Source organism: Orbicella faveolata, unplaced genomic scaffold, assembly GCF_042242905.1.
Source record: "Orbicella faveolata isolate gen_17 unplaced genomic scaffold, um_ofav_v1 contig_13, whole genome shotgun sequence".
Taxonomy (NCBI): Eukaryota; Metazoa; Cnidaria; class Anthozoa; order Scleractinia; family Merulinidae; genus Orbicella; species Orbicella faveolata.
This window is the reverse complement of record NW_028301540.1, coordinates 31,504,995-31,520,000: the sequence shown is the minus strand read 5'-3', so window position 1 is coordinate 31,520,000 and position 15,006 is coordinate 31,504,995. Positions and strand designations below refer to the sequence as shown.

At 37.2% G+C, this 15,006-nt stretch overlaps 3 protein-coding genes across 3 annotated transcripts in view; 1 reads left to right on the top strand and 2 right to left on the bottom strand.

The window, feature by feature from the left end:
• The window catches only part of LOC110062479 (serine/threonine-protein kinase 11-interacting protein-like), a 23,512-nt gene extending 16,539 nt beyond the window's left edge, over positions 1–6,973 (bottom strand). Inside the window, exons 1-11 of the mRNA XM_089285458.1 lie at positions 6,829–6,973; positions 4,593–4,682; positions 3,914–4,026; positions 3,474–3,548; positions 3,268–3,363; positions 2,227–2,337; positions 1,847–1,933; positions 1,416–1,557; positions 1,214–1,317; positions 968–1,057; positions 443–484 (exon numbers count right to left, since the gene is read on the bottom strand). Coding sequence (XP_089141584.1) covers positions 443–484; positions 968–1,057; positions 1,214–1,317; positions 1,416–1,557; positions 1,847–1,933; positions 2,227–2,337; positions 3,268–3,363; positions 3,474–3,548; positions 3,914–4,026; positions 4,593–4,682; positions 6,829–6,889 — 1,011 coding nt within the window. The 5' untranslated portion in view covers positions 6,890–6,973. The remainder of the gene's footprint in view (positions 1–442; positions 485–967; positions 1,058–1,213; positions 1,318–1,415; positions 1,558–1,846; positions 1,934–2,226; positions 2,338–3,267; positions 3,364–3,473; positions 3,549–3,913; positions 4,027–4,592; positions 4,683–6,828) is intronic.
• Positions 6,974–7,045: 72 nt separating this feature from the next.
• On the top strand, positions 7,046–11,806 carry LOC110062503 (ras suppressor protein 1-like). The gene is made up of 9 exons (XM_089285459.1): positions 7,046–7,213; positions 7,341–7,391; positions 7,737–7,804; positions 7,923–7,975; positions 8,581–8,699; positions 9,323–9,405; positions 9,564–9,678; positions 10,489–10,621; positions 10,937–11,806. Exons 1-9 carry the CDS (start codon positions 7,105–7,107, stop codon positions 11,022–11,024), a joined length of 819 nt encoding a protein of 272 aa, XP_089141585.1. The 5' UTR covers positions 7,046–7,104; the 3' UTR covers positions 11,025–11,806.
• Positions 11,807–11,855: 49 nt separating this feature from the next.
• On the bottom strand, positions 11,856–14,836 carry LOC110062504 (aquaporin-5-like). The gene is made up of 4 exons (XM_089285460.1): positions 14,071–14,836; positions 13,209–13,441; positions 12,628–12,708; positions 11,856–12,071 (listed from the first exon to the last, which is right to left on the bottom strand). Exons 1-4 carry the CDS (start codon positions 14,363–14,365, stop codon positions 11,856–11,858), a joined length of 825 nt encoding a protein of 274 aa, XP_089141586.1. The 5' UTR covers positions 14,366–14,836.
• Positions 14,837–15,006: the final 170 nt, after the last annotated feature.

Sequence of the window (15,006 nt, the reverse complement as noted above, 5' to 3'; positions counted from 1 at the left end):
GATTACTGTATATCCCATCAAAGAAGTTTCAATGGTATATTGCATTACAACAGTTATACATCTAATGTGTAGAACAAAAAAAAAACAGTATCACTCTTTGTCACTTAATAATCAATAACGGGATACCAAGGACTATGATCTGAATTTCTCATTAAGCTCAGTAATACTTCATGAAGTTCAAACAAAGGAAATTATGACTACAATGGTGTTTGGATATCTGATTTTAATATGCATAGATTTTTACGATTTTCTTTCTCCACTTTCTCCTTAGTTTTAGTTTCGATTGACAATAATACTTCACTGTGTAACTCTCTTCTTGGTGTTTAGAAATGTGGCCAAACACAGTCTTTCATGTTTGATATCTATTACTCCTAAAAAACAGTCATTGTTGATGTCATTGTTAGTCAACTTTCTTCTAAGAAGACGAGACAGTGTAACTCACAACTTGCTCTTCTGAGTCCAAGGGCTTCCCATCAATTTTAACCTGTAAATGATAAGTTACATGATAAGTGATTTGTATAATAAATGTCCATTAATACCTTATTTATTAGAACACATTAAAAAAATGCAAATCTAATACAACGCAGAAAGACCCAAACTGCCATCAGGCTGCGTCTACCTTGTGAACCAGCGAAATACCCGGTCAGTGACAGAACCAAGGCTGATACATGTGTACCATGTAAACCAGCAGCAAATAAACTCACTTTGAGAGTTTTTCATTCGTGGTCACTCATAGTCACAAGTATATTGCATACAGTGTGTCTATTGATGTCCTGGCTAAGAATTTCATGTCATGTCAAATGAACATTGACATTGAACTACTTTTAGCAAAAATCATTGAAGACTAACCAAATGTAATTGGAATATTTGCGATTTCAAATCTCTTTGCAAGATTTTTTAGCTAAGTTAGTATTCTCTATCATTAAATTCCTTAAAGATCAGAAACAATTTCTTTGATTAAACTCACTGGTTCAACTCTTGGTATAGGATACAGGCAAGCAACTGTAGCACGTCGATAGTATGGACAGAACACAACAGGGTTCCCTTGAAGGTTCAACTAAAATAAACACAAAAATATAATACAGATTGTTAAGGAAATGACTAATGAATGGGAAACGAAATTGAAAACGACAAACAAACAGAAACAACATGTTTGCATGACGTAATTGTTTCAAAATTGCCTGTCTAAAGGAATAACAGTAATATCACTTACTGATATGAGGTCATGCAGAAAAGCCAGGGGTGTTAATTCTGATAGAGATGCTATGCAGTTAAAAGACACATCAAGGAATCGTAACTTGGAAAATGCCTGGAGACCTGTTCACAGATAATCAGAAAAAAAACTTAGCACATGGAAAGGAACTCTGCATAACATTCTGGCATTCATTTACATGTAAGCTTTTTATACAACAAACCTTGCAAATTCTGCAAGTTGTTATTCTTGAGGATAAGTGTTGTCATGTTGTGGAAGATTGTTGCTCCGCCTTGCGCTGGTGGCACAGGGATACATTCCATCTGGTTATATCCCAGGTTCAAGTGCTGGATGTCTGACAGATACTGCAAAACAACACAAACAGAGATTGTTTCAATAAATTATCTTTGAAAAGATAGAAAGATGAGGGAAAGTATATAGATCAAAGTGTCTCTCTCTGGGTGTATAAATGGGTACTGACAAATCAAATGCTGTGGGTAGCCCTGCGATGGACCAGCATCCCATCCAGGGGAGGGTAAAAATATTCCTAGTCACTTCATGCTACTGAAACCAGAGATAAGTGCCGGCCTGATGGGCCACTTAGCTCACATGGAGACTTTAGTTAACCTTTTTATAGATAAACTGTAGTCTCACCTTCCAGTTAGATAGTGATTCATCCCCTTCAGCAACATGGATGCAGTTATGACTTAAATTCAACACTCTCACAGCTGGCAAAAGTTTCTAAAAACAACAGCATCAATGGCAAACAAATGATCACTTTTAACATGCTACGCAATTTACTGAGGTTCCTGTATCTGTACAGCCTTTGGTGTTGGATAGTTCAAAGAACTTATCTACATGGACTCTCTGCCAGTTCAAATTTTGACCAAAGAAATTGCTTTTAGAAAGCAAAACTTCATAAGGATTGTCAAGTGTAAAAGCTATTTCTCAGTCTTACTATCAATAATATGTTACAGAAGTATGAAATATAAAAAGTAATTATATTAAAATATGATCTAGTAGACTGTACAAACCACAGAGTCGTCCACTTGTACAATTCCATTGTAGCTAAAATCCACATTTTTCAGATGTGGCCAAGCAGATGGGGCATTCAAACGATCTCCACCACAATGTACCAACACTTCCTGTTTTGATTAGCAAACACTGTTTTAGTTTATTAATTTATTGTACATGCAGAAACTTGTCTGAAGTTAATTACTAGGTCTGGAATATTTCTTTCGGACCTCCTTCGCAAAGATTACACCCAATGTTGACTAGACTTCTGGGGGTGAACTCCTGTAAATTTTGGATAGGTGTGTGCTGTAAAGAATGACCACATTTTAAGGACGAAGCAAATGCAAATTGATACCCTGTTTAAGGCACAAACCGGAAAGATGACACCCTGTTCAAGGGCCAGCTTTAATTCATTTCTGTAACATTGGAAGTTACACATCAAGCATAGAATTTGTTTTTTCATTCAGCTGGGCATTTATGCACAGGAATTTTTCAGTTGATACAATTTAGGTACCTTATCTTAGGATTACACCAAGAATACAATGCCAACAGGGACAAAACTCATACCCTATTTGAGGATCGGCAAGCTCAAAAAGCATGCCCTATCCTGTGACAAATACCTTATTATATTTTTAAATTTTTTTATATATTAGCCCATATATGGGAGTACCCCTCCCAAGATTGGACCCTTCCGTTATGTGTGCTCATGAGATCCTCACCAAATGTTTTAAGAAAAACAAAACTGGTTTGCCCATGCACACAGAAAAAGGACTGAGAACAACCGAACATAAAAGCACTGGGAGTGACGCTAAAAGGTCAAAGGTCAAGAGGGATGCCCAGGACAACTTGCAGAAGGACTAAAGAGAAGGAGTGGAAAAAGGTAAACAGAACTAAAGGGGGATGACATGAACTGGAGTGTAGTTTTGGTACAACAGAATAGGAAGGTTGGCCAGAAAGTATCAATGAGCGTATGTGCCTTTTTTTCAGAGAGGATTATGAACTAAAGTTGAGTATGCTTTAAACATTGTAGCAAAAATAAGAAGAGAATGCAGTGAACTTACATTCAGCGAGATCAGTGACCTTGTACATATGAGGGTCTTGAGCTGGGGTCGTAAACTTTGAAATCCTCGAACAAAACCAACTGGGACTTTTTTTATCTGTTGCAATGATACAAGTTTCATTTCAGTAACATGAACATACACTGTAAAGTGCCACAGACTGTGACTTCTGAATATGATATCAAAGTATGGCATTTGGACTTATCTACCTCCAGTACTTGTAATGCTCTGAAACAAGAGATGTTGACCAGACCATCAAAATGGGAACATGTTCCCGGGACTAGCTGATGGGATACAAAGAACAAAGTGTGATTAATTGACATGTTAATCAATATTTGATTAAAGAAGGCTTGTTGTGGCGTTATACAATATTCAGTATAATAATCTAAAACAAGGCTGGTAAGTAAAGCAAGATAGAAAATCAAACTGGTTTACAAATTTCAATTAACAGCTAAAAATCATCAAAATTAAACAAAGCCACCATAATAATTACAATTGACTGGAATATTAATTTTATTTAGCTTTTACCCAGTTAAGACCATGATTTTCATAAAGCAATATTCCACTTATTTAAGTAAATAAAGTCAGACCCTGTATATGATGTGCGTAAGTACAATGATGGTCTCTTATAATGATTAATTCAGATTACCCGTAATGATGGTGTCCTTCTGAGAAAGTCAAGAATGAATGCGATAGCTGCACTGTCCCTGTATGATATTGTTTTCCATTGCTTAGTTTCTCTGTCACCTGCACCTTGCTGAACTACACAAAAGGAAGAAATACATGCAATTCAGAAAAACGTCCCTCAAATTCTAGGCAAGGCTGTCATTTTTAAGTCAACCGTTGTGTTGATCTTCACACCCACAACAAACTTGTTACCTTTTGAGTGACTAAGGTCTAGTTCCCCCAAAACATCAAAGGCCAGTCAAACATACTCTGGCAAAGCAGGTGTTATAGGTTTTCCAGAGTAAAAATACCATGGGATTTTGCAACTTGTTTTACACATTGTTTGTATTAAATTTTAGGAGTGTAGTTGTTTAAGTCATGTGGTTACTCCTTGACTACCTCCAACTATAAATGGAAACATAACATGGATCTATAATATGCATACAAATTTGTATGGCAGAGACATCACAATAATGCAATGCAAACATAAGGTAAGCCACTTTTGTTTAAATTATTTTCTACATGAAGCATTTAGAGTAATTTTTGAAACATTCTCAGAATACATTGGCTTATAAATGGCTAAAATTGTAATACTATTGCCAGCAGCATAATGTCATGTATTAATCATAATTATTCAATGTCTAGGCTGCCTGTGGGCTCACCTGATGCGATATCTTGAAAGCACTGGTTCAGGAACACAAGTGACGTGGCTGTCAAGCACAGCTGACTCTCCTGCTGCAAAATTGGATTTCCTGCAAAGATTTAATTATAAATATTACAAGTGTCGAGGAAAAGGTTGTTGTTGTTCATCGTGGTAGATGTAATAATAAAGTGTGTTATCGTTTGTCCCACGATGTAGTCACTTGAGATGTAGATTGCAACGTGTGGACTGCTTACTGCTAGTCTCCTTCAGGCAATGAGGTCGACTAATTACACAGCACCATTTATATCAACGGGACAATGGGAAGATCGAAATGCACCAATCACAGCTGACCTTTGTGATATAAATGGTGCTGTGTAATCAGTTGACCTCATCGCCTGAAGAAAACTAGCAGTAAGCAGTCGAAATGTTATGATCTACATCTCAAGTGACTACATCATGAGAAAAACAATACTATACTTTATTAATATTACAAGTGTACATGTATATTGGAATGCCTCTGACTGGATTATACGTGGCTATTATTAGCATCCAAGTACATTGTGTGGGCTCCCATGCATAGTATATATATGATCTGTTAAGAACCTCTGACTATACAAAGTCAAGGGAGGATCGGGCGGCCTGGGTTTGAAATTATTGAAAAATAATTCTTATGGACCATGATACAAATCCAACGAAAATAAGTTCTCGTCTGAGTGTTTAGGAAGTCTTGGAAATCAAGGGGTCAAGAAATCAGGATTCCACCAGACAATAATGTCTTGCTCAAGAATATAAAACAATGATTCTCAGAGTCTCTCTTACTGTAATTTGTAATTTGGAAAATAGGCAAATAATCATGCTGGAAAAAATAACCTGAAATTTGAAACTTTTGGGACTTAAAGCGCTTACAGTATGAAGTAAAAAATAATTGCAGCTTAATTGAAAGGCTTTTCAAAGTTAAGAAGAATGGCGTTTTCCTTTTTGAAATATCTTTTTTCATTTTAGAGATATTTAATATGTTTTTGTATTATGCAAATGAGAAAAGTAATGATGTCATAGGTGGTTCCACTAAAACAGTATGACAGTCAATCTAGAATATCTCTAGCAATATTAAAGCAGTCTTCTTTGAACTTGGCACCAGAAATGTACGTCACAAAAGAAACAAAATTAAACCTGTCGTGCCATTGCCATGACAACAGTTATGCCGGTGGTCCTGTTTTGATTAAGACTAAAATTCCCAGATTTTATTTTAAACAAGGATCATCCACTCCCAACAATCTAATGGGGAGAGCTAAGACAATATGGGAACCGTGTGCATTCCGAGCAAGACCCCCTGTCCCACTTTAAAAGGTTGCAAATGGGGATATTTGGTTTTTCACAGAAAGAGACTGGAGCCAAGAGTGTTGCCATAGCAATGGCATAGTAGGTGCCATTCTGTTTCTTTTGTAATGTTCATTTCTGTGTCAAGTTTGAAGAACACTGCTCTAATATTTCTGGAGATATTCTTGATTCAGTATTTTCTTGTTTAAGTGGAACTATATATGATGTCATCACTTTCCTCATTTGCATAATACAAAAACATGAATATCTCTAAAACGAAAAAAGATATTATTCCAAACAGGAAAATGCCATTCTTCTTTACTTTGAAAAGACTTTCAAATAAGCAGCAATTATTTTTTACTTCATAGGCACTTTTAAGAGTATCTGCCTGAAATTAAGTCAAGCTGGAAAATAAATTGATACAGTAAGCTTAAATCTTAAAGAATAAGGAAATATAAGCTCATATTGTAAATGATCGATAATAAACAATTCTTGAAATTAATATGACTTCTTCAATATGTTCTTACAGCTGGTCAAGTCCGGAATAATTCTTGCTTAAAAACTAAAAACTGATTCTTTTTTCCCCGCGATAAAAAGAAAATGCGAACTGTCAAAATATGTTCGAATGTTGCGTGCGGAAGAAGGCACAGGTGAGGTCACCGTCACATGACTAGCACGTCTGTCTGATCTCTGCTACGATCGCTGAGTTGGTACAAAACAATTGAAATTATGTATACTCCGGAGTGAAATTAGACTGGTGTATTTATCCACAACAGCTGTGTCTATGTTACGAGTAAAAGAAGTAAAAGAATCAAGGTCTAACAAATTTATATTTAGCTTAAGCCAGTGTGACGCACATGGAAAATTTATACTACAACGCAAGGAATAACACAACACAATATTGACATAAAGAGAAAGTAAAAATTATCTGTACGTACCGTGGGATTGCAACAGAGTTGAAAGCTTGACCAGAAGCTCGTGTCCTCCATGGTATGGCATTATAACGCAACCATGAGAGACTTCAATTACACTCCAACCAGACTTCTCGATTCACTTTGCCGCCATCTTTGTTTCCTTTTGATTCAAAACGAGGTTGAGTCACGCGTGTTGTCTATGTCATGTTACACCAGAAATCAGCATACATGATGTACAAAGCGCAGAAAATTTTACTACAAGCAGTTGAAGTCGAGCGATCGATCGACAGAACAGAAACTATGTCGAAGTCCGTAAAGAAACTTATAGAGGAAACTAAAGAACAAGGTTATACAGAGTTAGAACTCTGTGACAAAAGCTTGTCTTCTATAGCAGACATCCCGGGATTGAGTAAGTGCACAGGCCATTCTTGAAAACAGAAGAAACTGGAAGAAAGAATTTACGTTCTTTTTGAGTCTAGTTTTGTTATGTTTCGTCCTTATATATTCGCTTACTTTTCATATAAATTGTCTTTCAGCCCAGTTGAGGCATTTGGTACGGCTTACGTTAAGTCACAACAGAATAACATGTGAGTAAATTTCTTTTAGAATCCTAAAGTAATCTTTCTCTTCTGCTTGTATAAGGGTGTGATAATATGGAAATTCTGGGCATACCTTTAAAAGGCCGGGTTGATAACGTCCTGTTTCCACCATTGTCTGAGATTGATGACTTTGAAAAGTGTCCTTGAAGGTGAAAATTTAACAACTGGCCTTGATAAACGAGTTATGGAGGAATTTTTTTTGTTTTCTGCTGATATGTCAGTGGAAATTAATTAATGACAAGTATTTATTAATTAAGACTAATTAAAAGTTAGACGTGTAGTCTCTAGGAGACAAATTAAAGTCTGAATTTTTATTCCTCGATCCTCATTTAGCTCTCCCAGAATCCATTGGTCAACTTGAAAGCCTAGAATTCCTGAATGTCTTCAATAATCACATTGAGGTATAAATAACTGTAAACTGTGACTGCCAGTTTGAATTATATAAGTTTTTCACAAAAAGTGTTTTTAGTCATGATTAATATTCATTTGCAATGTATTTGCTTTTGTGCCCTTGTGTAGGAGTTGCCGATGTCTCTTGGTAACTTAAAGAAACTAAGACATTTTAATGCAGCGTAAGTATTATGAATGATCAGGAATGCTCTTTCAATGTTATTGATCCTAATTAATATTCTTCTGTGTGAAAGTGTTAAAAATATTACACAAACTCAAGTAGAAATCCAAATTTCTGTTAAAATTGGGTATGGCTAACTGAACAAGGTCTTTCCAGCCCCAGTTAATGTTGCTGGTCAAGTTCCAGAAAAAAGTAATAAGAGAGAGATCTGCCTGCGGTAACTCAGACATGACAAAATGTAACAGTACGGCGATTAATCTATAGGTGAAAACTGAATTTGAGCCAAGAAGCCCATCAGGCTGGTGCTTATCTCTCTGTTCCTTAAAATGAATCAACAAGGAGCATTTCTACCCCCTTCTCCTAGGATGGGATGCTCTTCCTTCTCCTAAGATGGGACACTATTCCGTTGCAGGGTTACCCCCAGCATTAAATCCTGTGGTACTCATTTTATACATCGGGGTGGTAAGAGACATGGTGAGAGTTAAGTGTCTTGCCCGAGAACACAACACAATATCCCCAGCCAGGGCTTGAACCGTAGTCAAGCACACTAACCATGAGGCAATCAATTAATTAATCTATGCCATAACCTTACTTGGTATTCTCTAGGGTGAATCGACTAAGTTCCCTGCCCAGAGGTTTGGGGACAGCTTCTGGATTGGAAATCCTGGATTTAACGTACAACAATCTCAACGAAAAGTCACTACCAGGAAACTTTTCTGTTATGAGTAAGTGACATGTGCAATGAAGCGTGGGTAAGGGTGCGTTCCTTTGGGGTGATCTGGATCAGGATCAGTGATCCAAGATCACTCAGATCAAGGTGCATCAAAGGAATCAATGTATCCACTCTGGTCATGGAGCGTGTTGTAACCTACAACCTGTTCTACATATACCTTTCATTTTAATATTCTGGCATCTTGATGCTGGCTTCTTCATTGCTTAGCCAATCAAAAACCAAGTTAACCTTGGATGCAAAAAAGAGCATATTGACAGGAGTAAAAAAGCGGCTAGATAATTCCTTTTATTTTTTCCAAGAGGACACAGTGACAAACCCTGCAATCTGATTGTTTCTTAGCATGGTCCCTATTTTCCTATCCTGTGGTGGTAACACTTTCAAAAGTTTTAAAAGTGATTTGAGAGATAGCAAAAAAAGTTAAAATTTATTGGCTTAGGGTCAGTCTGTAGAGTGGAAAACTTTGACCATGGACTTGAAAATCCTGCACTTGGCCTGTGGCCTTAGACAGCGTTTTCAAGACCTTAGTCGCAGTTTTTCACTATACAGGCCTGCGAGCCATCAAATAATATATATATTTATATATATGCCCTAAGTTGCTGTTCATTTCCTTTTCAGAACAATTACGAGCTCTCTACCTTGGAGACAATGACTTTGAAACCTTACCTCCTGAGATAGGAGAGCTTAGAAATCTTCAAGTGGTAAATTAAATTAACTAATTAAATAAATTGATGTACATTAATCTTACTATCCATCGAGTGATTTTGTTAATAATATATTTAGAACCTCTAATTCTTAGTTCTAGAAAAGAAAACACCATCTTCTTAACTTAGCTGAACATGTTGTTATCTTTTTACAGCTTGTGTTAAGAGATAACGATCTAATTGAATTACCAAAAGCTCTTGGAAACCTTGTACGGCTGAAGGAACTCCATCTTCAGAACAACAGACTTACTGCCCTACCTCCAGAGCTAGGTATGTTGACATTATTTCATGATTCACCATGAGTGTCGAAACTAAATTGCATTATCTGCATACATGAGCAGGCCCCAACTTACTAACCTACAGAACAGAAGATTATCTTGTCACTTATACCCCTGCCCCCCCCACTCCTACTCGGGCCTGCTTGTTGCCAATTTATTTTTCCCTCAAGAGAAACATTAACAAATTTAAATCACTTTTCTTAAAGATCAACTTGAAATGAGCCACTGTTTGGGGTTTAAACTATTAGATTAAGGCATAGAGTGCATTAATTTAAGGTATCTCATTGGTCTCAAATGTTTTGCAAAATTTGACCAAACAACACAAGATGAGGGAAGGAACAGTCGCCTCTGGGTTAGTACAGATCAAGCAGTCTGGGTTCAAGCCCTGACCGTCCGAGACATAATTTGCGTTGTGTTCTTGGGCAAGAAACCTCCACCCAGTGGTATAAATAGATAGCGGCACGTTTAATGCTGGGGGTAACCCTGCGATGTACTAGCATCCTATTCAGGGGGAGTAGAAATACAGCCACTCCATGCTACAGAAACCGGGATAAGCTCCAGCCTAATGGGGCTCTTGGCTCATATGCAGACATTACCTTACCTTACCTACGCCATCTTTATGGGTGACATCAGTTCCAAACTCCAACCAGTTTCTTTTGGGGTACATGGAAACAGTGACAAACATTTTCACAACTCCTGCAAATTTATACATTATACAATCCTTGCATAAGGGATGTACCATTTGATACAGTAACTGTAATTTGCCAGTAAACTGCTCACTCTGAAATATTCTTTGTTGAAGGTGAGCTTGACATGGCCAACCCTCGGCATTTGTTCAAAGCAGAAGGCAATGCATGGATACAGCAGCTTGAAGATCAAATTGTTCTGGGTCCTTCACATGTGTTTGAGTACATCAAAACTGATGGATACAAAAGGTTAATAACATTTAGTATGTATCTGTTTAAGACCTTCTTCCGAAGCCAGGAATTACCCCCTTTGACAAATTAACAGTATTAGACTGTCGTTCTGTTTGTTAGGGGTGGTGAATGGTAAATACAAGACTTTGCGAGAAAGTGAGACAAGCGTCGAGACTGTGAGTCGCACATAACTGCTAAAGAAATGAGACTGAGAGACCCATGAAATTCAATGAAAGTTTTGCAAGACGCATGGTTTTTGATGGACCATTCTCCACCCCTTTTGTTATCAGTTTCCCTTTCCCCCTAACTCTTTATCTTGTTGTCTGTTCTTAGTTTGTATGAGCGTCACATTACATCAGGTGCAGCTCCTCCACCAAAGAAAGAAAAAGAGAAGACAATGAAGAGAAGCAGAAGAAAGTGATGTCTCTAGCATACCTTAGTAAATTCTGGTCATGCCTGTTATGGTGTTTTTCAACCTTATGGATTCTAATATAATTTTTACAAACCAAGGAGTTTGAACTTCAAGGTGCTTGACATTTTGCGAAACAGCTGTTGATGTTGGTGAAGGTGGTATCTGAATGCAGCAATCAACCCCATCCTTTCCCTCAACAGATTTAATTTCCAAATGAGGACACTATGTAAAGTCTTACAATTTAATGTAGCAAATTATTGGTGTAAAGAAACAAAAATACTTATTTTTTTACAATAGATAGATAGTGTTTTTTCAATATATAAATACAACTTCTCAAACTGTATAATATGTATTATGGTCTGCAGCTAAATAATATTACATGTAAGATAAATGTTTTCTGCAGTTTGTGTAAACTTTAGCAGTGGAAAGGTCGGAACATCAAGACCAATAAATATGATTATTTTCTTAAAATAGCAACATTTTTTTATTTCAAAGTGAATAAACATTGAAGTACTTAAAACAAGGTACAATAATAATAATAATAATTATTATTATTCTGCTATCAGTGTTGACTTTTTTGAAGGTTAGCAATAGCAACATTTTTATTTGCTTATTTCAAACTTGCTAACAAAAGTGAGGAAACATCAAAAGTAGAAGGAGTCTGTGGTTGAGCAACTTATGACAAAAACTGTAATTCTGGTTGTCAGTTCTCAGTGAAGAGATTCCAGCTAAAATATATTTTGTACTTGTTGCAAATCCAAATATATTAAAAATATAAATAGCACACAACAGTCATGAAAACTCAGGTCAATGTCTGTGATATCACTCTTCTTAAATATATTACACAGTTGTCTTCAATTCATAAGGAGTCTGTGTTTGTATGTTGTATTTTCTTGGTGTTTGTCCAGTGTCTTCTTTCTTGTCTGGTTCTGCTCTGTCGTTAAGTTCTTGCCCTGTGATAACAAGGTCATCTGCAGTAGTGACAGGAAAGTTGTTTGCCAAATGGTGAATTCCTGTTGCTAGAAGCGCACCAATGATTGGGCCAAACCAGTAAACCTGGAGGATGAGAAAAAGAAACTTGATTACTGCCTCAGGTTCTGATTTAAACACTAGAGATCCTAGATTACACAACGCATTTTACCAGTTAATATTGTATTATGATAAAGCAAGCCTCATGTCTTTTGACAAGGGTTGCTAAGGTCTCACCACAAGTCTACCTTTGGTGCTTAATTGAGTTATGACCATACATCACCCTTGAGCAAAAGTAGACCTATATGAGCAAGCTGCAAAGTCATTAGAGAGAGTTTACATGGCGACAATAAAATATACTGGAAAAGACTTCGAGAAAGTCTAGGGTGATTGCTATTTTTTGTTTCTCACTGTGAAGTCTAAGTTGACTAAAAAGCCTACCAGTACAATGTTGAAATGTGTTAATAAATGCCTTCTCCTGAAAATTTGTTGACAAAGAATCTACAAAATATGACAGTTTTTCTTTCACTATACCCAACCTTTTCCAGCATGCAGCACTGACACCAATATGCATGCACATTGTACTGTTATTATGTAATTATGTATATTATCAGTTTTTGTATGCAAGTAGCTAGGCACTCACCCAGTGGTTGGTCCACCTGTTTGCCACAACAGCAGGGCCAAAGACACGAGCTGGGTTAATTCCACATCCAGTCACTGGGTACTTGAATGTTGACATAGGGCAAAATAGAAAGAAAAGAGAGCAACTTCTTATGAGATACTGTCTAAATATTATCATCTTGAGTATGAATTCCAGTAGTTTTTGTGGACATAGTTGAGGGTATTCCTATGATGGCCTCATCTCTGTCTCAAAGGGTAGAATAACAGTTACCTTATTTCAGGCTAGGCATAAATTATTATAATATTTATGATGCAGTTAGGACATCCTAATTTCTACTAAATTTTTTCAAATTAATTCACCATGTAGGCCACTGATTCAGATTGCACCAGACTTCTACAAATTTGATAACCCCAGCAAGCTTGCCATTATTACTGAAGTTCTGTTTTGACAAGTTAACTTAACATAAATTGGTAAAACAGTCAAATTTTATTTGAAACCACGTATTAATCCTTACTTTACCAAATTTATATTATGTACAGTAAGATTATGTTTTTCTTAACTGATTTATCATACTGTATATTGCTAAGTAATGATTTTATTACCGCAAACAAATGACATGCAGTAACAACCAGTCCTATCACAATGGAAGCTGGACGATCAACTGTTGTTTGTCCTCCCTCTGTACATGACAATGCAGTTAATGTCAGAGCCAATGTCGTCAGCAACTCCACTCCGAACCCAACTAAAGGAGACACTGGTGTAACCTGCACCACTCCTAACAGACCATGGTTCTCATAAGGAACAATGACATAAAGAAGGCCTGCTCCAATAATGGCTGCGCACAAAAAAATACAGTATTCCAGATCACAAAAAATTTCAAGTACACGTTTATTGATATTATTTTTGTAATAAAACCACTGAATGTTGGACAGACTTCTTATTTAATGGACAGTTAGACTGCCGCAGTACATACATAGTTGAATGCGAACTTGAAGTCGATAAAGGTAATTCAAGCTTAATTGCCCTAGTGAATTTGGAAAAGCTGATTGTTTGAGCTGCTCCAAAAAAAGGCGGCTTTGTGAATCATGTTTATGTCATTATTAGTTGTTATGGCACAAGCTGTCTAGATTAGCCTTTGCTACCTGAGGGCATTCCCAGATTTCTAAATTTATAACTAACACTAGCTCCAGAGCTTGTGATCTCTAGTTTCAGTGCTATCCTGTATTATTCCAAAGCTCAAATTTACTGACAGTGGTGCTAGAGAGGTTTTAGCAGCAACTAGCGCACACAACTCACAAAGCATATGTTTTGCAAAAAGACGAAAAAAATATATGAATTTCCCTCTCTTCCACTTATGTAAGGAAGTTCGGCTTAGCAGTACGATGCAACAGGAAGAAGCGATTTTCGCCGACACTTCTCAGTCTAATCTTTATTTCTTTGACAGTAAAACTTCTCGGCGCTTACCTCCGATTAGATGCGCTGCTATGTAGCACAAGGCTTTCTTCGCTGATAGAGTTTTGTTGGCAGCTAAAGCAGCAGTTAGCGCTGGGTTGAAGAACCCGCCACTTAAACAGGTCGAGATGTTCAGCAAAAATGTGCATGAAAATCCAAAACACAAAGACACACTCAGGATGCTTGGACTTGTTTCTTTTTGAGGCCAGGTGATTGTTGAACCACACCCAATTAAAACAAAGAGCATCGAGCACACCGACTCTACAACAAATGAACGGAAAATGGCCACAATTCTGTGCCATTGCATCGTGGAGAAACTATCTGAATTTTTTTTTTCACCAGCCAGTTTTGCTAGTGGACGAGTTCAGGGGAGTTCCGGAGTGCTTCAGACGAATTCCAGTCCTGCATTGTGATTGGCTAAGAGTACCTTTAACAAAACCGAAGAGTTCCGAAGATCAGTCTAGATCTTCCGAAGATAGGACCCTTCCTTTTTCGGCCCTTGTATTTCTTAATTAATCAAAACTATAACAAAATTCTCGAACGTGATTGGCTATCAGCAGCCCGATTTGAGCATTAATTGGACAGTGTACGCGTCATGCTTGTAATTGGACAGTACGCGTCATTTTGCGCGCGCTGTTGCGGTGCACTTTGTTGCGTAAACTGCTGTGTTTTTCAGCATTCATAACGACGTTTGATCGTTCAGCGCTCAATCGATGGTTTGTTTGTTTCTCGAATTTTGTCATAGTTTTAATTAATTGGTAACAGGGCTTCGCGTCGTCCATTTCAGTCTGTAATCATACTCGCGATTAACAAATCGGACTCCCGCTTCGACTGATTACATTTAAGGGATCTAGAGCTAGAGTGCTAGAAGGGCCTCGAAAAAAGCGTCCAGTCGCGTATTGGTTTGTCTGAATCATTTCGCCGACTTATTTCTATTCAATGTAGTAC